At 50.1% G+C, this 22,625-nt stretch overlaps 1 protein-coding gene across 2 annotated transcripts; it reads left to right on the top strand.

The window, feature by feature from the left end:
• The first annotated feature begins 717 nt into the window (after positions 1–717).
• LOC6592537 (protein unzipped) lies at positions 718–22,263 on the top strand. Of its 2 annotated transcripts, XM_026985798.1 has the most exons (6): positions 718–871; positions 1,304–1,373; positions 9,372–9,417; positions 19,668–20,454; positions 20,521–20,870; positions 20,932–22,263. In XM_026985798.1, the coding sequence occupies exons 4-6, from the start codon at positions 19,701–19,703 to the stop codon at positions 21,337–21,339; spliced, it is 1,512 nt and encodes a 503-aa protein (XP_026841599.1). In that variant the 5' UTR covers positions 718–871; positions 1,304–1,373; positions 9,372–9,417; positions 19,668–19,700; the 3' UTR covers positions 21,340–22,263. The 2 variants fall into 2 exon arrangements, with proteins under 2 accessions (XP_026841599.1, XP_002018312.2); XM_002018276.2 differs by lacking the exon at positions 9,372–9,417.
• Positions 22,264–22,625: the final 362 nt, after the last annotated feature.

The following is a 22,625-nucleotide window of genomic DNA, read 5'->3' as shown; positions in this document are numbered from 1 at the left end:
CACATGCACGGTTGTTGCGAGCGGGAGAGAGAATCGTAAAAGAGAACTGAAAAAAGTACGAATCTAGTCAGGAGAGGTACAAAGAGAGAGAAAAACAACCACGCTACCCTGGACATAGGATTTTATAAAGTTGCTTAGTTATTACCAAAGTAGCAAAAGTCTGGAGCAGCACTCTAGTCTCTCACTTTTATAGCTGTAAGAGTATCAACGATAAATAGATAGATCAAAAACCGTTCCCTCTGAAAAACAATCGCTTAACAGCAATACGAGTTTAAACACACATAGGGTATATAAGCGCCAATCAACACTCGCATCCTGCAACCGGTTTGCTGGTCGAATTACCGGCTCTCTTCTGCTCCTCTCTTGCGACGAAAAAATGAGTCGGGAGAGCGCAATTTCGAATGGTCTATTAACGGGGGGTACGGATAACAAGCAAAAAGAGCCAATGCAAATTGCAAGTTTGATAGGATCCCTACCTCGGCGAACGCTCTCAATAAACCTTGATTTTGTCTTCAAGGTATATTTTGCAAAACGGTTGATTTTGCCTTGCGTGCGTTGCATTTTCTGTGCCGTTTTCTCTGCTGCCCATACCTTTTTTCTTCCGGCATTTCGAGGCGCGCGATTTGAAAGAAGGGCCGCTGACCAAAATAAAGATAAGAATTACCGGTCGATTTCAAACGCATTTAATTATTTTTTGAATCGAGTGGTTGCTGCGCGCGTCGCGGATAAACGAATTTCGGAAGCTACAAAATTCGCTAAAAGCCTGTGCGTTATATTATCCCTAAACGGTAAAAGTTGTGCGTGCGCGTTTTCACTTGATTTGCAAAGTTATCAATAAAAAAAACAAACCAATTGAGACGCGTGTTATTCAGTAAGTTCGCATCAGCAGTAATATTGAACAGAAAGTGGATAGGATAATTCGGGAGTTCAAAATCGTTGCGGCGTATTATTCCACTTGGTATTGTTTGCATGGTGACTTTTGCTAAAATTTGCCAAACAAAAAACGGAGTTGTAGCTTGACTAAAGTGCTGCTGTGATAGTGGCCGTGGATGCGCGCAGCATCCTTGACGATGACGTCATTCGCTGACCAGTTCTGAGCCTAGCGTGTGTGTGTGTGGTGCGTGTGTGCATGTGTATGTGTTAAATTAGAACGTTGACGAACCAAGGCCATGAATCGGGTGCTGTAGTACCGTTCTTCCCGTATTTTCTGTGAATATTTCTTGGCAATACAATCGGGCATTTTGTTTGTAGAATTTGCATTTTGTTTTATTTGTTGCCTCTAATTATGGTTTTTCGATTCTAGGACTTTGCAAACGAAAGCAACGGGTAAATCGAGTTCGAACTAACGGTGTACACAGAAAACTTTGTTTCGGGTAAGTACCGATTTTTGAACTGGGTCAAACATCAACAAGGTGGCTGTTTCTCCCATTACGAGTGCCTGTGCCTGAAATTTCTATATTCCTATTGTTCATGGCCTCATTTTTATGCAAGGGGAGCCTGCTATTATCTGCTCCAAATGCCATGTAATACATATGTATTGTTTGTATGTAAAGCTCTTAACTGGCGTGTTACGGGCGCGGGGGGCTGTGATAATGAATTTTTAATGTGTGCTAAGAACCGCAGTCCAGCCAGGCTGGAGCTGCAGCTGGAGCTGGCTCTGGCGCCAGTAGAAAAGTTAAAACTCACATAAATTAAACTTCCAACATCTTCAAAGGAGCCAGGCGTCGGGACAGTACAAGTAGTATTCGGAGTTTGCGAAGTTTCGTTCCCCCCTCCGCTCGCTCCCTTCACTTACTGCAGAGGCAGCCCCAAAATGTTGTGGGTTTTTATTTGGGGAGGCTGTAAATAATGAAAGGGCAGACAAGCAGCAGACTGAACATCAGCGGCAACAACAACAACACGAAGCTTTGCTTCCTGCAGGCGAGTCCTGTGCGGTGCCCCCAAAGGAATACGGGGCAACATAATCAAAGGCTTTTATTGCGCCATCGAATAACCAGGGAACTGTTGCCTCGAGTGGAATCGTTGTTATTGGGCCAGGAGGAGGCCGGAAACCCGGGACGGGCAATTTTCCTGCTCCTGGTGTCTCGTGACAGGGCACGTTCGACCTAATAAGCATGTGGCGGGGGTTCCGAGGGTTGCCCTGCATGGCCTGGCATTTATGACTCCGGTTCTGACTCCAAGCACCAACTCGAGCTCCACAGAGTCGTAAGTGCTTCCGTGTGCCTATCCTCAGGCTGGGGGGAATCGATTTTCGATGATAATCGAGTTGAATGCACTGAAAATTTGGTTACGTTTCTGCCACCTTTGCGGGGATGAAACTGGGAACTGGGAAATCGGTTTTTCTTTGGCGCTGACTCACGGATATTTGAGTTGAAGGAGAATTCAGGCTGATATTTGATAAGCATCTACGTTCGTTGTTCCTTTGTTCCTTGGCTCCTGCTTGGGGAGTCAGGGGCGCCAGGGGAGCCAGCCGGCGCACCAGCGCCAGAACTTGTTTTATTTCTTTGATTTACCTAGCGATTGCTCTTTGCCTCTCTCTTTCTGTAGCTATCTTCATTCCTTTTCTTTTGGGCCTTTCCGCCTATCGTTTTTGGTTCTTGCTTTTGTTTTAAGGAAAGGTTAGGAAAGGTTTTTGAAGGGGATTCTCGTTGTTCTTGGTCAAAAGTCAAGTGCTGCGGTCTGGTCCCTGTAGAGCAACCTGGAGGTGAGGCAGTCTTTCCTCTCGGAAAGAATTACATTTTCTTTCTCCCACCTCATTACCGCAATCACCTCAATGACACAAGTACAAAGGCAAGTGGGAACTAACAGAACATCTGGCATACATTTATTAACCATTTTATTTCCTCTGAACTCGGAATTGCATTGCGAACAATGTACAGTCTTTGGTGTCTTTGGTCTGCATGGAATTCCATCACCCTTATGATATTATGTGCACAATTCATTGGTATTTCTTGCATTTGACAGGGAGGATACATACATATATGTACATTTTCCATTTACATCCTCACGTAAGAGCCAAGCGGGTGGCATTAGAATGGCGCCAAGTCGCTGTTGGCTCGACTGTCGCCTTGTGCTCGTTAGCCCCGCCAGAAGTTGGCGAAGCGGGTGGGGCAGGAACCTATTTGTGGCACGCCAACAGCTGAGCCAGCGGCAAAGGACAATCGCACGAAAACAAACAAATGCTCAAGGAGCAGGAAGCCAGGGACAGGACAGGACGGAGGCGGAGGCGGAGTTGTCTGCACAGGAAGGGGACCATTCACGAAGGCAGAGCTTGAGGAAAGGAAACATATGAACAAAAGTTCCGCAGTTAATTCGTTTTGATGTCGCTGCTCAGACAAGGTCTGGCCCGAATCCTTCTGAAGGCCGCAGGACTCGGGAGCAGGCCTTATGGGATGCGCGATGAGTCATCCTCGGGCACGCATAACATCTATTCCGTTGTCAGTTCTTTATGGCTCCAGAAAGGAGTCCGTCCACCCGGGGGAACATCGTAAACTTCCCATTGCCCGCCGTTCGTTGATTATGAAATTTTATTCGCTGCTCAATTAACTCTTGTCGAGCACGCGATGGCCCACATAGCCGCACGGCCAGCCGGGCCCGCTCTGGCAGATGTATGCAAACAGTCCGATGCCGCTCAGTGGGGTCTCAGATTGCGGTAGGTTGGCCTCTAAATGGCGCCGATTGGCGTCCTTTTAGCTGTGTTTGTGCTGCCACGCCCACTCCGACACTGGGTCTGCCTCTGCCTCCCTCTTCCCCCAGTCGCAATGTGCAGTCCTGCTGTTCCTTGTTCGCTGGGAAGGGAAGACCTTCAAGCGGGTGGAACGCACTGCCGAAAATAAAAATCGATGCGTGGCTCCAGTTTGACGGACACATCAGGCATGGTGGGGTCGTGAACTCCGTTGTCAAAGGTCAATTCGGTTGGCGTCGTTGGGTAGGGGTTGGGAGGACTAGGGTTGAGAAAGAATGAAATATTTCACTGGACTCTCTAAGATACACTTGGGTCCTTCTTTCCTTCCCTCCTTGACTTCTCACGAGTTTTGCAATATGCAGAATGTTGTGTTCCTCTTGGCCTGCACCCCCGCCACTTCATCCCCATCCCTCTCTCTCTTGTCGGAATAAATTAAGTTTAATTGAAATTTTTTCACAAACATAAACTCTCTTCGACCGCCGATGGCCGATGGCTGATGGCCGCCGCTGAGCAGTGAGCAGTGAGCCAGCGGCTGGCTTGTGATGTCATCAAATCGAAGATGTGTGTTCTATCAGTGTGCAGTGTGTCGCTGTGTCGCTGTGTCGGTGTGTCAGTGTATCGGGTGTGTAAGGGACCTTGAGAGCCCCTACGATCGTGACTCACACATTGACTGCTGTGCGCCGTGCTCACACCAGTATGTAAAGTGGGCCTGACTTTGCCTCCTTTTATGGCGCTGCTCTTGAGCTGTGGCATCTTGATTGGATTAGATTGATGGATATTGAAGGATGATTGCTCGGGGATGCCATATATATGCAGTCGAATTCTGTAATTGCTTTGTAGACTTTACTTTACTTTAGCTTACTCCCCTTTTTGTCACACAACGGAAGTGGCTTAGGCTTTCAAGCCCCCTGTTCATCAGAACGATGGATAATTAGGGTTAATTTCTGGATTCCCAACACTGCCATGGAGATGACCCACCTCGGTGTCAGGGCTAGAGCGAGCGGCAGACAAACAGCACGTGATTCCAACAGAATAAGTGAATTCCGTGAATGAATCACGTTTGCTGGGATTTGTGCTTCTCTCGTCCTCACAATCCTGCGCCTGCAGTGCACTGGAATGGGACGAGCGTGTTCTCCTCCAACAGAGATTCAGCCTCAGACGAGGATGACGATGACGCGTCGAGACAAGTACGCAAAAAAAAGGATGAACGGAAAATACTGAGAGATGGGGGATGGGCAATGGGAGAGTAGATGCCTGCAAGCCAACTAACGGCAGCTGCTTCTCCTGGTGGCATTGTCCTCTGTCGCTGTCCTTGCGGAGGGAAAGAGATAGAGCGAGAGAGAAAGGCAGAGCGCGGAGAGGGGTGGTTTGGTTCAGCTCTGTGCAGTGTCTGGCCTCGCTTACAGCATTTACACGTCCTTCGTCCGTTCCTAGCTTTTTGCCACTCGCAGAAATGTTGGCTTCTATTTTTCGGTCTGCAAGGGACGCAGCATCGCACATCCCGCAGACAGGGGGTTGGCGCTGGCGCTGGCTCTTGCTCTGGCGCTGGCATTCGGTTATTTCGTTATTTATTTTCTATTTCGTTCTCTATTGCGCCTCTGTCCTATGCTTCTCCTGCTGCTCTGCTGCCTCTCTGCGGCTTCTCTGCTGCTCTGCTGCCGCTCTGCTGCTCTGCTGCTCCGCTGCTCTGCTGCCTCTCTGCTGCTCTGCCGCCTATCTACTGCGCTGCGGCCTCTCTGCCACCTCTCTGCCGCTTCTCTGCTGTTCTGCCGCCTCTCTGCTGCTCTGTTGTGTTCGCCCGTTCGTCGCTGTTTTGTTTTGTGCTCGCGGCTCGCAACGTTTCGGCTGCCACAGTGGCGGTCAAAATATTGGGATCTGGCGTTCGAATAGCAGCAAAGGGAGAGGATTGTTATCGTGATATTATCCTTTGGCTCCATGGAAATTTCATCTGCATTTCCGGCACTGGGAAATTGGCTTATTGCTTTCCTGTTTCTGCGGCAAGTGCCACAAATGGATTATTATGCCGTCTGGCTGCCGCGCGCCGTCGTGACAGTTTCGAATCCCAACCCATCCCCCCACCCCCCCGGCAACCACAACCGCAATAAAGCACCGCAGGCGCCATTCGCCATGAAATTTGGAAACCGCACGCTTCCCCCACCCGTGGTCCCTTCTGGATCCTTATCGAGATCCTTGATATTGGTGTCGGCGCACCGGTACTCCCGCCGAGCGGCGCCCGCAACCAATTATTTCACGTTTCTGTAAACAAACAAAAACAAAAACAAACAAAGGAGGGAAGGAGGACAGGAGTAGCGGACGGGCCCATAAAATAAAAATTAATTTCCACACACTTTTCGAAATTGTTATTTGTCGAGAAATTCTCCGCTCTCCGCTCTGTCTCTGCCCGCGCGTGTCCTGCGGCGCTGGTAACCGAGAAACCGAGAGAAACCACCCCGCAAATAAATGTCCCGTTTCCAATGCATCCCATATCCATCCCTTTGTGCCTTTTGTGGATGTGTAACTCCTGGAATTGCCCTCATTGTTGCTGGACTTATTGGCTGCGCTTCGGGGGCGGCTAAGCACCCCCCCCTCCCCACCCCACGCTCCAACTGCCGCCAGCGTGGACTCTGATCCCAGGTCGCTTGGGTCGCATGGTTTGCATTCTGGCCATTAACATACTCGACACTCTCACACTTCCTGCCCCCGGGAGGGGGGCTAGGAATCCTTTGCTGAAGTGCTTTGCGTGCCTTTGAAATTGTTGTTGCACCACCTCCGAGCGGGGGCGGGGGGAGAGGGGATAATCTGGAAGCGATTACTGTGCGCTGATCAGAGAATCCCCAAGTTTCCTTTTTAAACTCCGATGAACAGCTTAAAACCCTTTGGCTCCACTCCTGACGGCGCATTCAACTCTGGGCCCTGACAGTGGCCATGACCATTATTTCCAGCATCGGCAGGGAAACGGTTTTACTTTCCTTCGGGGCTCCACACTGCCAGCAAGGCGGGGGAGAAAAAAGTTTACGCTAAATTTCAAAAATACAAAGGAGCAGAGCACAGCAAAAGGCCCCCAGTCCTCCCCAGTCCCCCTCAGTCCTCCCCAGTCCTCCCCAGTCCCCCTCAGTCCTCCCCTGTCCCGCCTCCATTCAGTGTGTGTGCGCAGCTGTTGCCCGTTGAAGCTCAGACTCAATCTCCACCTGGCGCAGTCGCGTCTTAACTCACCCACAATCCGAGAACAACAACAGCTAAGGAGCCCCAAGGCTGAGGAGAATTCGATATGACCAGCCCTTGCCACTCCCCCAAGCCCCATGCACCATGCCTCATGCCCCTTTCATCTTTCCCATCTCCCAGTCAGCGCTGAATTGCATTTTCGCCGAACGACCGCAGACGGTTGCAGTTGGGAATTTATGAAACCATGCTCCACGACTCCACGATTGGAGTTCCGTCAGCTGCTGATAAGAGCTACCCACACGCCCTCCCTCCGCCTCACTCCTGATCCCAAACGAAAACAATCTTCAAAGCAGAAGCAAAAGCAGAAGCAGAGCTAAAAGGAGAACGCACACAGCCCTTACAGGGTATCAACGAAAGCACTTGGCTTTGACGACAGTCCAGGCACAATGGAAAATCAATAGACACCGGGCCGGAGTCCAAATTCGGACTCTGCTCTACGCAGTTTGAATGGAGCCTCCCCCACAGGGCCTCACCTCCCCTCCCCGCCCAACCCTTCGCTTGTTTGTGTTGGCGCCATGTCATGTCGGAAAATGTCTCATGTTTGCGCTCCTGTCCTGCCACTTGACATTGTGTAGTGTCCCTATCCCCGCCAGAGTCCCCGCCAGAGTCCCCCCCAGTGTCCCTCGGACTTGCTGTTGCTGCAAATTAAATATATGTACAGGTCACATAACTCCCTCGAAATTGCTATGCAACGGAGGAGCCGTCCATGGCGTCGCCGGGCTGGCGGGGTACAAAATTTTCCAAGCGGTTGGCTACCAATTGTTGCTCTACGGAGGGGACTCCGACCCCCCCTAAGTGGCCTGGCCCGCGTCCAGGGCTGGCCCGTTCCGTGTCCGGTGGCGTTGTGGCCAGGTCCCGGCTCCAGCCTAATGGACTGGGTCACTGCAATTGAGTGCTATTGATTTATGGGGACAGTGCGGGAGGACTGATTGAATTGCTGGTAAGCAGAAACCACAATTCTGATGGAATTGCCTGCCGAAAGGAGATGCAATCATCTTATCTTGCCCTGGGGCATTCTGCATGCCTCAGCAGAATGTTGTCACATGTCCACTCCCTCGCACAGATAAATATCACTGCTGTGTGCCACATTTGCAGGCGTCTGTTGCAGGCACCGGACATTGGACTACGTCTGGGATTGGGATTGGGTTGCGGTGTGGTGCGAGGCACACACAGCCGTGCACACGAATGAATGCCAGCTCCAATTAAAATGCCGTCTATCCGAGTTTGTTTTCTGTGCGGAACCTCCACTGGCAAACAGTGCAGGCCAAAAGTATGCGGCGCCAAACAATCATCTGCATCTGCACGTGGGCGTATCTGGCAGCATCTGTAATTAGAGCCAGGCCCAAAGCCAATTAACGGCCTCTAGGGGCTGGCTTCCATCATTTCCCCATCGATAGGGGCCGCTTTAGGGTGCGTCACTTATGGCTCGGCTTGGCGGCCTGTCCTGTCGATCAGATGCCACCGCTGACCCCAAAAACTATGAACTTTTTCACACCTTAAACGGCTATGGCCTGGGCGGGGCCGGCGGCTCTCATGGCATTCCATCGTTTACCTGCAAAATGATGGCATTTTATGGCCTGGCCATTAAAATATCCATGGTTTCATAATTAATTAGCAAACACATTTGATGTCCCTGCAGTTTTATGGCCAAAGTCATTCATTTGTGGATATGGAATGGACGGGGCAGGGCAGGGGATGGACGGGGCAGGGGATGGACTACGCAAATTAGTTGCGTTCTGACCCCTCGCTCTTGGCCACGGCTGGGTCTCTGCTCTCTTCCCGTCCAAGCCAGAAGCATGCGTCGTGCCACTCGAGCACACAATTGCACTGCCACTGCCCCCCGTCCCTTCCTTTCTCTGGCGTAAGCCTCAATTTCCTCTTGGCGGCTTCTTTGTTGCAGCTGATTTTACGGAATGCCCCACGTGCACCGAAGATTACGCTTGTTGACTCTAAGCAGCAAGCGGCAGGCAGCAAGGGGCAAGCGGCAAGCGGCAAGCAGCAAGCGGCAAACTGGTTTCATTTTACCTCTTGGCAGCATGTCCCAGGCCCAGGCCCAAGACCAAGTGCCACATGTGCTGCCACACAGACGGACAGACGGACAGACGCTGCAATTAGTCTGGCTCAAGTCGTGGCTAACGGTAAAGCGTATTACCACGGCCACTGCTGCCACTGCTGCCACTGCCGCAGACATAAGACTTCATAACCATCTGTTTGTTGTGTTTGTTGTGGCCTAATCTGTAATCGCATCAGGCTCGTGAGATTTGGCGTCGATAATGTCGGCTCAAGTGATAGATTACCATGTGCAGAGCTCTTGGCTGTAAGCTCTGGCCTGGTCTTACCCCTGGCCTCCTCCTCATCTTTAATGGGGTTTCAGTGTTTGGCCTGTTAGATAAGCCCACCGATTTCCCATCGGTTTCCCATCGGTTTCCAGTGTAAATAATATGCTTTTCTTGTCCACTTGCAGATTAGTTGAATTGGCTTTCGGAATCGCCACAACCGACGATCGACTGGTAAGCGGAGAAACTTGTTTGCCCCCACCACCACCCCCCGGCACGGGCCGACATGATAAGCAGATCACTCCAGATAGATCAGGAAAGATCAGGGACTGTACTGTACTCCTTTTCGGAGGCCTTTGCTTTCCAGTGGAGCTCCGTAATCACCTGCTCATTCGCACCATTTATGAGTATTCGCCATTTCGGGGCATCCCATTGCGGCTCCTTATCGGGAGTAGTTGAGATCTGGGATTGATGGACTCCTGCTTGCGTCACGCTTGGTGTGTGTCAATTAGACAGCGACGACAGCGACGACAACGACGGGATGAGGATGAGGATGGGCCTCTAAAACGACTTCATTACCATCAATCTTAATTGAAAAATCATCGAGGCTGCTTATAAATTCAGTGAGAAGAGGCACAGCCGCCTGCCCAGTTCCCGCGATGATTGGCGATCCTCCGTCGAGTGCGGCCTGAGTTATGGGACAGCCTCCGTGGCAAACAAGTCGGCTGGCTGATGGAGACATGCCCATAAAGTAGCTGCGTTCCCAGCGCATGCATCTCTATCTGCCACTGGGATATCTGTATCTGTCTATCTGTATCTGCATCTGCTTTTGCATTTGCATTTGCATCTGCGTCTTCGTCTTGTTTGTCCGCCTGCTCGGGTCGGGTGCTGAGCAAATTGTGGGCAATCATTGTCAATTTACAATGCATATGGAAAACGGAGGTTTCTGTACTTGTTGGCATAGAAAGTGGCAGTGGAGTGGCCACAGCCCGACGAACAGCGTTGCTCTTAGGCACACTCCACTGTACCACTCCGCCGCTTGGCTCCTCTCCCCACAGTTCACAGGCGCGCCTTGAACTACAAGCAGCGGCTCTGTCTCTGGCTCTGGATTTGGCTTTGGGGAAGGGGAAGGGGGAGGGGGAGGGGAGGGGAGTTGCCACTGTGTTTTCTGTTGTTGGGGAACACTTATCCGAGCTGGGAGATCAGTTTGTGCGGCTCTGGGGGTCGTGGGGGTTCGTTTGCTTTTATTTACCTTGTCTGCGATTTGGTGAGCCCTCCCCCCCCACAACCCATCCTCCACCATCTCCACTCTCTCTCTCTCCCTTTCCCATGCTTCGCTTATTTTTTTTTCGCTTTTATTTTATTTTATTTGCATTTTGTCGTGTACGAAATTTGTATGTTTTGTGCGTCTGCCTTTGGCGCTGTTTATTTATTCGTGCATTTGTTGTGAGCGCAGCTTTTATTGCTTTCGTTTATTGCAATTTGTTTTGCTGCTTGTTTCGTGCGAAAATAATTCAAATTGGTCAAACAAATTGCCAGGGGGAGGCGTCCTCCTGGGGCGGCAGCTGCTGTCTGCGATTAATTTCCATGTGGCGACACTCGCCAGTTGTCCAAATGAACGGCTCAACTGCTCGAATAGAGTCCAGTTTTTGGGGGGAGAAAGAATCAATATTCCATCTAGAAGCCACTGGCCAGAGGCGGAGTCGTCAGTCCGCCGGGGGGTACTGGGGCTCTGACCCACTCAAAGACAATCAAAGTGCTCGGATGCTCCTCCCCCCCACTCCGCGGCGGTGCCTGGAACGACGCTTATCGCGTTTAACGCACCATATCATTGCTCAGAGGGCTCCCAAGAACCCCCAACCCACTCAACCCACACTCCCCCGCCGGAGCAGCAGTTACAGGCCATTAGGTGCTCTGCTCTAACCGGCATCCATGGGATGCGTGTCAGTGTTGTCAAACGATGTCATCAGCCATGGCCGATGCCGATGCCGATGCCGGTGCCAAACGCGGAGCATTTCGTTTAATGTCAAGTGTCTGACATACATTTTTTGTCCCTGCTCCCTGTTCCCCGTCCACATACGCCTACTTGCGTAGTCGTATCTGGAAGATCATCGCCGATTACGGCAGAGCAGCCTTAATTAGAAATGCAGCAGCAACTGCTGTTCTCCGGTGGCCAGACTCAATTATATAATTACTCTGGCTGGCATTCTGTAATTGCAAGCGGGGGAATGGCAGTGGGGCGTGGCTGGAAGGAATGCCAGAACAGAACACCAGCCACCTGCCGCCGCCCATTAATATCCGTTCATTGCTCGGCATGACGCTGCCACTTCAATTGTTTCCATATCTGTGCTAATCGTGCCCCACTTTGGCTGCACGGACGGCCATTGTTGCAAATGGTGGTTGCATGCAAAGGTCTGATAATTGCACAACTCCGTTTGGGGGCACAGTTCTCCTCAATGGAGAGTTCTCCATTCATTTCGTAATCGGGTAAGTGGGGAAGGTCTTGGGGAAGTTTCTTGGAAGATTCTTCGAAGAGCAGAAGGACTGGAGCCTGACTCATTGGCGTGTTCTGGGGACCCAAATGACTGTTTTGGAATTTGCGTGGCACACAGAAACATTTTAATAGCATCTGACCTCATTTGACGGATATGCTCCATAAACCCCCGAGCCACAGAGGCAGTGGCAGTGGCAGAGGCAGAGACACGCTTTAAACTAGCGTCAAACGCGAATTAAATTGCTAGAAATTGAAAGTGACACTGAGAGCACAAATTCTGGCCTGCAGCGGCCATAGATGGATTCTTCTATTAGAACAAATTGCACGGCCCCCTCCCGCCTTGCCGCCTCCACTCATTCCCGAATCTCCCATTCGGTGACCAGTGGAGCATACAAATTGAACATTTAAAGGGCTTAAGTAGGAAATTGAGAAACCCAAGAGGAAAACAAAGTCCCCCCCCCCCCAAAAGAGGAAACAAACGACACTTGTCTTGGGTCTTCGCCAGCTCAAAACTCAAGACTGAAGACTCAAAACTCGAGACTTAAGTAAACCTAAATAATGTGTAAACAAAAGGGTCGTAAACAGCGAAGAGTCGTCGTCGTTATGGGGCGGGCCTGAGGCCCAATGCAAATTGTCTGTTAATTACTGCAAGGGGCGAGGGGCGAGGGGGGGTCGCTTATTGGGACCAAAAGGATCCGATGACGAATGTGAGTAGTGGAGCCAATGGAATGCTGTTTCCAAATAGAACTGAGAGCTCGAGAGTGATATGTTTTGGTGTGGGACTGTCAGCTCAGCCTTGGGTCTGAATTGGACAACAATGGAACGCCTTGAAACCATTTTGTATGGGATATGTTTGCCCACAAACGGAACTTGTGTCCATCGAGCAGACATCATCGTGTCGGCGGGGCGTATGAGCGATGTCCGACGAATATTGATGGCCTGTCAAGAGTCATCGTTGAGAGCTCAGCAAACACTTGTGGGCACGGGAGGCTGGACAGGCAAAGAAACTACGTAATGAGTGCAGCACGCGATGTGGCAGTCGGGCAGGTCTGGCTCCCACTGGAGCGCATCGTCCAAGTGCATTCTGGATCCCCCCCCCCCCGCCGAGCGAGTGCGTAACTTGATGCCTCTTCGGCACGAAGGCTGTCAATGAGGTGCTAATGGAAGAGCCCTGGCATTGAGGCGTCTCCATGCTCCACACTCCATGCTCCACACTCCAATCTCGGCCGCAGCGTACAGTTATGCCACAACCGCAGCTACGATCGCAGTTGTTTCTTCCTCGCCACCAGTGGAGGGCTCTTCTTTGGGCGTAATCCGAGAAAGCGTAAACCATCAAGGGCTTGTGGCTTCCGAACAAGCGTGTACCCCAGATGTGGAGAGCGATTTCGCTGGCAACTCTCCGGCCAGACCCCCAGTGCTGAGAGGAGGCCCAGTGCTGGATCCACATCACGTTCCGTTGATGTGTGCCGTATCAAAGCCCATTTAAATAATTAAATATCTAAATTGCAAAATAAACGGCAGCTCGTTAATAGATGAACAAAACAAAAGGCGCCGGCGTCCCACAAGGTTTCTCAGCCAGCGACAGCCGCTGGCGTGACGTCTGCCAGTGTTACCAACAGTTTGAAACTCGAATAAAAATAGAGCCCCCCCCCACCCACTCACGCAAGTTATATTCGTAAGAACAGCACACAACAATGTGTCAGATACAGCGACAGATACAGATACATTGTGTGCCGTAATTATACTCTTTCGTCTCCGTTTCCAAGCCCCAAAATGATTTGCGATGTGTGTACTGCTCGCATGTACAATATTTCTATGAACTTCTAATGCTGACAGATGCGATTTTGATGCCCGATGCCTGCTTACGGCTTTGGGCTTACGGCTTACGGCTTAAGGCATGCAAATGAGCGAGAAAGCGACTCAAAAAGTATCCGAGTAGCGAGTATCGGAGCGACAGTGTCTGGAATGACGACATCTTGTCGTCTTGTTATAAATCTGGAAATTCGATTAACCCTGGCTGCCTGCCTGCCAGTGGGGATTGGAGGAGTCACCTTGATGCTCGCACTCTCGCACTCTCGGATATCGTTCTGTGATACAAAAAAGCCACGGCTTTGTGGCGTATTTATTGCCCAAGCTTGTTCAATTGAAACATTCGCCATGTGGCATTAGAGCTCTAGAGAACTCTGCAGAGCATCGGCCTGTGAAGGGCAGTCGAGTCTCCCCCCAGAGTCGAGTCTCGCCTGCTTCGCTTCGACTCTTCTGTGTATCCCCTGAGCGAAAACCAGTTCAAGTTTAGTTGTTGTTCGTGGCTCTCTTGTTTTGGCGGTAACAATTTTGGGATTAGCACGTGGCTGCCTTCTAGAACGCCCCGCAGGACCGGTTTTGTTTCTGTTTCTGTTTCTGCCTCCGATGATGACGTAGCCCTCGGTGCTCTTGGAACACATGTGGCCTGCTCTCAAACGGCCCATGACCAATTGTCGGGGAGGGGGCGGGGGGGAAACTGCGCAATCCCCGAGTGGGGTCAATGTGTTCGCGGCGATCGGTGCGCCCAGTCGAGGGGGAGACTGTAGGGAAAATCTCTTATTAAATTATTGAATTCAATTAGTTGCTGTTCAAGAGTGCTTTGAGTGCTTTTCCATCTAGTGACGGTCGTCGCGTCTTTTCGTGCATAATTAAAAAGCAATTATAATGAAATATTGTCAGATGTTGCAAGTGCAGGGGGTTCAACAGCACTTGGGGCAACTCTCCCCCAACTTGGCCTTGAGCAGATTGTTTCACTCGAGTGGCTTCAGCGATGCTGCCCCGACAGCCATGTGGAACAATCTTTAAAGTAAAATTGGGGGATCAGAGCAATGCTTAACGTCTTTGCAGTCGGTCACGTTTCAAATGGCATGTCTGTAAATTGGATTTTCGTTGATATTTGCAATATGACATCCGTGTAATCACGGAGAACTCTTCAAGTCTTCAAGTCTTGTGCAGCACAACACACAATCCACTCTTAAACCCTCCCATTTAGAGCTTCACACTTCACTCGAGATTATATTTTCAAAGCCTCAAAGCCGGTCGTAACGTCATCGACAACAAGTGCATGATAGCAGGGTGCATGGTGGATGGTGGGTTTCCGTTTCCCATTGTGTGCGTGCCCTTGGCTAGTGGCGTTTCCCTTTCTGTTTGGGACACGTTTTGCTGTCAAATTCAATGAATTCTTAGCCCCCAAATCGAACAAAGGGCAACCGGAATACCCAATTTCGTGCATTGGCAGTACTTCAACGAATCTTGGGCTGTTTAAATACCTTTTAAATGAATATAAATTACGAAATCCACGGAATGCATTGGATTCATTTTTTATAAAGTTTTTTCCACGCCTAATTGCCTTGGGAAGCGGCGGAACGGAACCGGAGGCCGAATTAAAATTGATGACAAATTTATTGGGCATTACGAATTTATTAATTAGCAGCTCATTTGTTTGTCTAATTTCAATTTAATTAAACGTTGCCCAAATGCTCGTGGTTTTCCTGCCGTTTGACTGGCTGGAAGGGAAATTTACGAGTTGAGTCTGCGATTAGCATAAAACTATGAAAAAAACTTGATATCTATTAAAAAACTAATTGAAAACTGGGTTGGCTTCGAAGCGAAGGAGATCCAGGGAACCAGTTTTGAAAGAAATCGAACCGAAACCTGGCTTGAAATTCGATTTCAGTTTCAGTTTAAGAAAGTAACGAGTAACCAAGTAACTAGTAGCCGAGTGAGTAACGAGTAACGAGTAACCGAGGATATTCTCAGTCGTGGATTATTCACGCTGGTCGGCAGTATTCCACGCCAGCTTTCAAGGTGGCGGTAATTAATGGAATGCCGCCAACGAGGCATTTAGAACACCTTCCCCGCTCGTTCATTTAATGACTTCAGCGCCCTGCCGCCGTTCCCCCCGGCGATCGATTGATCCATTAAATTAATTGAGTGCAGGGGAAATGCTTGGGTGTTCGGGTGACAGTGGGGCAGTGGGGGACTCTCCATTGTCACGTGCCCCCCTCGTGCAGTCTGCAACAATACTTAATGGGGTTGAACAGCCGACGTGTCAGTGGCCAGTAAACCTGTGCGGGGCGCCTCCAGACGCTCTAATTGATGCAACATGCAAATGGGCAGCCACCAGTCTGCAGTCGGCAGTGGGGGGGCAGGTGAGTGCGAAAGGGGCATACGAAATCTGTTGTCACAGCTGTCCAAACACCTCCCCGGATGGCCTGAACTGGGCGTGAGGTCAGTTACCAAAAAAAGAGTGTGACAGGTGGGAGACAGGTAGGAGGAGTGTGCAAACAGCAGATGATGTGTACACATAAAACATTCGATCTATCGAGATGCTGGCTCGGAATTTTCGATTCCCTGGCACTCACAGACGGACCGAAACATCAGCCAAAGTATCCGCCGGAACACGTGTTCTCAGCGGCTGCTTATCCCCAGTTACCTTTGCGCTGGAGGCACTCTAATTAAGTTAACAACTGTTCCTGCACCAGCCACAGCACCAGCATAGTAATTTCCCTTGGATTTTGTAGTTTTTCTTTGGTTTTTTCCGACCGGCCGCAGTGCTTGGGCCGCTTTGCTTGGCTGGGTTCCGTTTAGCTCCGATGAGCTGCCACACCGAGTGGCAAGAGGAGGGGAGAGGAGAGCAGACTGCACTTGCAATCGATGGCGTGGGAAGGAGCGTCCCCTGTTGGCAGCGTTGTTTGCTAAATTAATAATCTGGTAAGCGATGCCATCGGAAGGTGTAATTGCAATTGAGACCCAGCTTCCAGCTCCAGCTGAACGGTTGAGATCAGCTCGCCACCTGCCCACATGAGTATTGAAAGGCGTAACTATCACTGGTTATGGCTGGTCATTCGCTCAATGATTGAGGAAATGCCGCCCGGCCAGACCAGGCCTCTGGCCCAGTCGCACGCAATCCAAGCCAACAATTAAGTCGCCTGGAAAATTGAAAAACACGAGACACAGCTGATGGGAAATGCCAAGACAAAGACTGCGGACACACTCGGGCATATTTCCACAGGCCGAGGCATGCAATTTGCGAATAGTTTTCGAACTGGAGCAAACCGGAGAAAGAGCGCTGATCAGTTGTATAAGATGACTGCTGTGATATGCAACTATCTCCGACTTGTGGGTAATTGCTTAATCGATGTGAAACGGAGTGATTGTCGGCTGGTAAGTGGTGCGGTAAGCAGTTACCCAATCAATGGCTTAGCGGAGGAATCCGCTTGACCACAGCGGCTCTGGGGTCAATTCAATTCCACTGATTGGTGGTCCATCCTCTCCTGTTTTCTGCTCCAAGACGATGCAATTGATTTTGACCCATGAACCCAGCGCAATTACTCTCCTATTCGGCAGAGTAACGGACTGGAGTTCTATTCAAAAGCCCCCTGATTTACTGCCTGGGATCCAAGGGAAATCGAAACTTGTACTTCTTCTTTTCAATGGAAAATGGAAAATAGTAATTGAATTTCACAGCCCCCGCCACCAGCCCTCAGCCAACTCCCAGAACTCCCCCGGCAGGGCCATCAATTACTCGAAAATCTGAGAACGAGTTGGGCTTTTATTTCAGTTATTTTTGGCTAAAATCCCATGCCCCGGGCCCATTCGGATTTGGATTTTGGGCCAGCATCACGTACACAGACATTCCCGGGGAAAAGTTTGCAGCCATTGAGAGTTTTAATGGGTTTCTAATTAATTTTTGTTTACAATAAAACGCCTCAGGGCTTGGCATGGCAATCGCCAGTGCAGTGAACTCTGGCACCAGCTTGCAAGTGAGAAATCAAGTGCTGAAACCCACCGGACGCCGGATCATTGTAATGTCAAAGTCATAAAGCCATAAAGCCATAAAGCCATAAAGCACGAAGCCAAATTGGTTTGATTGAAGAGCGGGTCGGGCCCTCATAATGAGAATGAGAATGAGTACGAGAACGAGAATGGTTTGGGTACGGCGATGGCGATGGCGATGGCGACGACAGCAGCGATAATTCATAGCGAACTAGCAGCTGAAACAATTGTGTGTGCAACCTCGTGTTGCACATGCCTGAGCAACAACAACTTGTTGCAACTATCGTGACCATGAGGGTCAGAGTCAGAGTTCAATAAAATCCAATTAAAGTGCCGCCATCCCGTCCCTCGAGCAGCACCCGCAGACCTGTACCGCACCATGCCGCATGCCCCATGCCCCGCTAAACCTGCACACAAAACTGAAACCCCGAAAACAGCAAAACATAGTTGCAGGGCATTTGATTTAATAAAAGGCCACGTGAACTTTCACCGTCTCCAGCGCTGGCGCTGGCTCTGGCTCTGGCTCCGTCGCCGTCTCTGGCAGTGGCTCTCAGCTCCACCCTGAAGCGCGATTTCCGCACTGCAACTGCAACTGCAGTGCTGCTCAATTGAATTAGGGCGTGGCGGAGAGAGGCGAGTGAAGCGCGGACCGCGGAGGGTGCGAGGATGCCTGGGCAAAACTGAAATAAATTATTTTCTCCGCTGGGTTCGCTTAATTTGCCGGGTCGGGTCTTCGCGTTGGCTATTTTTAGCATATTTATTGCATGCGCAAAAAACAGGCCAACAATGCGGTCGCCAGAGGTCAATCTTCCGCGAGTTTGGAGCCGCTTTTATGACAGCTGCTTCCGGCGATGGGCTGCCTCGAGCATTCTTCGGCAAGTGCCTCAAGTTGCAGGTTTGCACTGCCTCACAGGGGAGTGCTTCGAAAGGGGGGCCGGAGGCGGGGGGAAGTGCAAACATGTAAATGGGAATAGAATGGAATACCACTCGTAATATAAGCCTTTATCCTACACAAAGTGTGTGCTTCAGTGTCAATGGAAGCGGGCGGTTTCGTCCATCACTCAGAGCCAGTCGTCGGCCCTCCCTGCCGCTGACTTGCTGGCTTGCTGTCTCATGCATTATTTAAATTTCGACTCGTGTCACTTGAACTCTTGACACTCGAAAGTTGCTTGGCATCCCTGTGCCGTGCCGTGCCGTGCCGTGCCGTGCGGTGGCTTTGGCCCTGGCCCTGGCAACACTATCACAATAGCGCATCATTTGTCAGGGCAAACAAATGATGTTGCACGTAACCTTATCATCTTACATCCGTTGCAGACAGGCCGACAGACCGGCAGACAGACAGACCGTTGGCCACTGCTTCGGGGCGTGGGTGGTGCAGGTGCAGGTGGAGTAGCAGCGTGTACCAGACACCTAGGGTCAAACGGTTGAGGTTACGCCACGAGTAGACAAGGAACTATGTACAAGGCGGAGACAAGCTGTAGTCCCTGTGTGTGTCCTTGTCCTGGACACAATGGCTGCTAATGAATAAACATGGCGTCCATTCACTTCCGCTGCAGTCTCCTTCGCTCCCTCTCGCAGCCATGGAGTAATAAAGTTACGTATACGCCATGTGTCAGCATGAAAGTTGAGCAAACCAGCGACAAATTTATTGGGAATACTCTCCATGGGGACAACGAGCAGACGTACTGCATGTCCAGTCCAGTCCAGTCTCCTCCCCTCCCCTCCGCTGCGCTCCGCTCCCCTGCTGTTGCGGCGACACTGTAGCCTCTAATGACTGGGGACGGTAGACAGGGGACAGAGGTAGGGGCGAGCGAATTTACACATGAAGCATATAAGTTGTTAAACGCAGACACGCCACGCCCACATGCCCCAAAAAACAACAGATTGTTTATCCCCCTTTAAGCTTTTAATGGGACGCCCTAGGCAAATGTTTGCCCTTTCGGGAGGTTGTGGTGTGAAGGAGACCCCAGAGGCGACCATGTGAACTTCCGCCACGTCTGGAGTGCCAGAGTGTGCTGGTCAGTGTGCTGGGACTGGGACTGGGACTGGGACTGGCCCACTCGAGAGTCACTAAGCCAAGTTTTCGGTAGAGAGTTTTGTCAGTTAATTTCCGGAGTTGTTTTTCAGACGATGGCATGGATAAAAGATACGGGAATAATCTCTTGGAGTTGTTTTGTTTCATTTTCAGATCGCTTTCCACCTTACTGGGGCACAAACTGGAATGACGAAAGTCAGGATCCACCAGCACCGAAGTCCAATCAGCAGAATGGCCGCCAGCAGTAGCGTAATCACGTTTGGTTGCCTCCTGGCCCTGGGCCACATTCTGGCGCCCACCGAGGCCAATGTGCACCCAGTGCTCACGCACAAGAACGCCTCCTCCCTGCTGGGCCAGCTGGTCACCTCGAGCACCCTGGTCTGGGAGAGCTACGATCCGAAGGATGCCACGCAGCTGTCGTTCGCCGTCGAGGGCGGAAAGTACATCACGGAGGACGAGCATTACCCGATCTATGTTTGCCGGGTGACCATCGACGGGGTGCACACCTCCGGCCACACCGAGAAGATCCTGCAGCGCCACAGGTGCGTGGCGGCCCACTACAAGCACGGAAAGTACGACAACTTCGACGTCCTGATGAACAAGGGGCACCTGGGCAAGGTCGGCTGGAAGCACTGGCGCAAGTTCGATGCTGGCGTCCCAGTGGGCGCCATTCGCATTGGAGACGACTCGTTCATTGGCCGCCATCGGGCCACGCATCAGCCGAACTCGGAGGGCATCGCAACCCACTGGGGCGCAGACTTCAACCTGGGTCGCCTCGATCCCCTGGGTCTGGGCAAAATCATGGTCATCGAGAACGATCGCGAGAAGTACTACGACGATGGCGAAGTGCTGATCGAGACGGAGCCGTTCCGCTACGAGCTGCGGGACATCAAACTGGACCGCATACGCACCGACCTGCGACAGAACCTAACCGAGCTGGGTGAGTAGACTATTGGTTTCCGTTCGGGATGTGGCCTGTGACCTAACCTTCCTCTTCCAACGGCAGCCACTGGCAAACTGGAGAATCTGGGCGATAAGTACAGCACCGTGGAGACCGTGATGACCTACAGCTTCGACTATATTCAGTACTGGGGATCCCATGACGGTGTGGCGCGTGGACTGCCCACAAAAATATTCGAAAAGGATATCATTATCCCAGCGGAAATCAACTGGGCCCTGAAGACCAGCGAGAAACGGTTCGAGAACAAGGCGGTGCAGACCAAGTTGTGGCCGGGAACAGCCATCAATGTGACGCTGCGTGGCACCTATGTGACCCTGGAGGCACCATACACTGCCAAACTGTTTGCCTTCTACTACGGCAGTGACGAGAGTGTTTCCCGGAAGATAAGCGCCGATGCAAGTCATCAGGGCCTACAGCGGAGTTCTAGTCAAGGTCTAATCATTGCGTTTATTACAGGTTCGCAAGAGCTACTTGAAGGAGGTGAAGCTGGAGTTCAGCCCCGTCTACTGGATTGAAAACGGCACGCTTGTGCCCACAACGACAACAACAACGACTACCTCCACCTCGACCACAACACATGCCACCACCACCAGCACCAACGAGCCGACACCCATAAACGAGCCTCCACTGGTACATGTGAAGCACATGGGGGAGAAGCACTCGGGTCCCGATAGCCTGGAGAAAACACTGCACGACTCGCCGGGGAGCAACGAGGTGAACTCGCACGAGGCGCCCGAGAATATGTCCTCGAATCCCGGCAAGGATGTGGCGCTGGCCGGCTTCGGAGTGAACGCAGCGGGATCGATAGCAACAGCAGGATCTGCTTGCATGACGCTACTCCTAACACTGTTCTTGAGTCTGTAGATGGAATTGTAATCTGGACTTAGTGTAGCGTTTAATTGTTGTTGTTGTACCTGTTGTACCCGTCTTTGAGAGCAAATGGAGAAGAGAAAGAATGAGAATTGAGGAAATTACAAGAAGACAGCTAGACAGAGAGAGAAGGAGAGAAGTAGGGCATATAGGAAATACTCGTAGGAATCGGGCAGATGTTCTGGCGGATGTGGAAATGGAAAGCAAAAGTTGATATTTTTTATACTTGTCCCAAGGCTTCTTCTTCTACAAAAAACCCCTGAAAAAGGTAATCCAAATCCAAATTGCAATTAAAACTAATGAAAAGAAACAAGAAAACGAGAAACCAGAAACCAGAAACCAGAAACAAGAAACAAGAAACAAAACATTCCTAAACCAAATCCCTCACAAAAGGAAATGAATCAAAAGTTTAGATATTAATACGTACTGTACTACTTTTACTCGTATGAAGAATATTTGAAACGTTTTTGAGTTGCTTTGCAAAACAGAATGTTTAATGAAAATTCGAATGGCTTCTCATTTATTTAGTTTGCTAAGCGGTAATGTAATCGATAATCGAGTAGGAAAAGTAATGACTAATGAAATGACAATTGAATAAGCGACGATATTATTTAATTTGATGCGTTCAATAACGATACGACGATGTATGATGTATGTATATGTCTAAAAATTAAAGCCTATGTAAAACATAAGTATATATGTATCTACCGTAAGTGTAAGTGAAACACTCCAAATATGTAAATTAGAAACTATTTCTTTGAATCTTTCAATTTAAGTATGTTTTGCTCGCTGACCAGCCTTATTTTTTAAGTTAATTCGGATCCATTTAACCCGGTAAACACACGATGAGAACGGATTCCCTTATTTCAAATTAAAATCAAATAAAAAGCTTGTACATTTTAATCGAACGAAAATGCAGCAGAATTGGTATTCTGATATCTTGCTATGATTTCTTCAAAACATGTTACTTTAATTAGCATCTACTTTGGAAATATCGATGCACGAATCGTTTGCACAAAAAATTAAACAAGATCTGCCAGATTGACTTGAATAGGGGTAGCTCTTTTGTATACCATTCGAAATAAAGCAACGAAACCTCTTCTTGCAACGGAAGCGAAAAAAACCAATGTTTTTAAGATAAGACACTATATTTTAGTATTGCTTTTCTACGACCAATTTAATGAACATTTACAATCAAACAAACACCTCAGTCTTCGGCACTCGAAATACTATTCGAATAGATTCCGATTACTCCTATGATATATGCAAGGCACATACCC

This window comes from Drosophila persimilis, unplaced genomic scaffold (assembly GCF_003286085.1).
Source record: "Drosophila persimilis strain 14011-0111.01,24,50 unplaced genomic scaffold, DperRS2 tig00000002-arrow-pilon, whole genome shotgun sequence".
In the NCBI taxonomy this organism is placed as follows: Eukaryota; Metazoa; Arthropoda; class Insecta; order Diptera; family Drosophilidae; genus Drosophila; species Drosophila persimilis.
The sequence above is the reverse complement of the archived record's forward strand: the minus strand, read 5'-3'. Positions and strand labels throughout refer to the sequence as shown.

What these genes read in the sequence shown, in the direction of transcription:
- LOC6592537 (XM_002018276.2), top strand. Translation starts at nt 19,701, where the DNA reads ATGACGAAAGTCAGGATCCACCAGCACCGAAGTCCAATCAGCAGAATG. An exon ending in ACAGAACCTAACCGAGCTGG is followed by an intron (nt 20,455 to 20,520) that starts GTGAGTAGACTA and finishes TTCCAACGGCAG; the next exon opens with CCACTGGCAAACTGGAGAAT. An exon ending in CCCGGAAGATAAGCGCCGAT is followed by an intron (nt 20,871 to 20,931) that starts GCAAGTCATCAG and finishes CGTTTATTACAG; the next exon opens with GTTCGCAAGAGCTACTTGAA.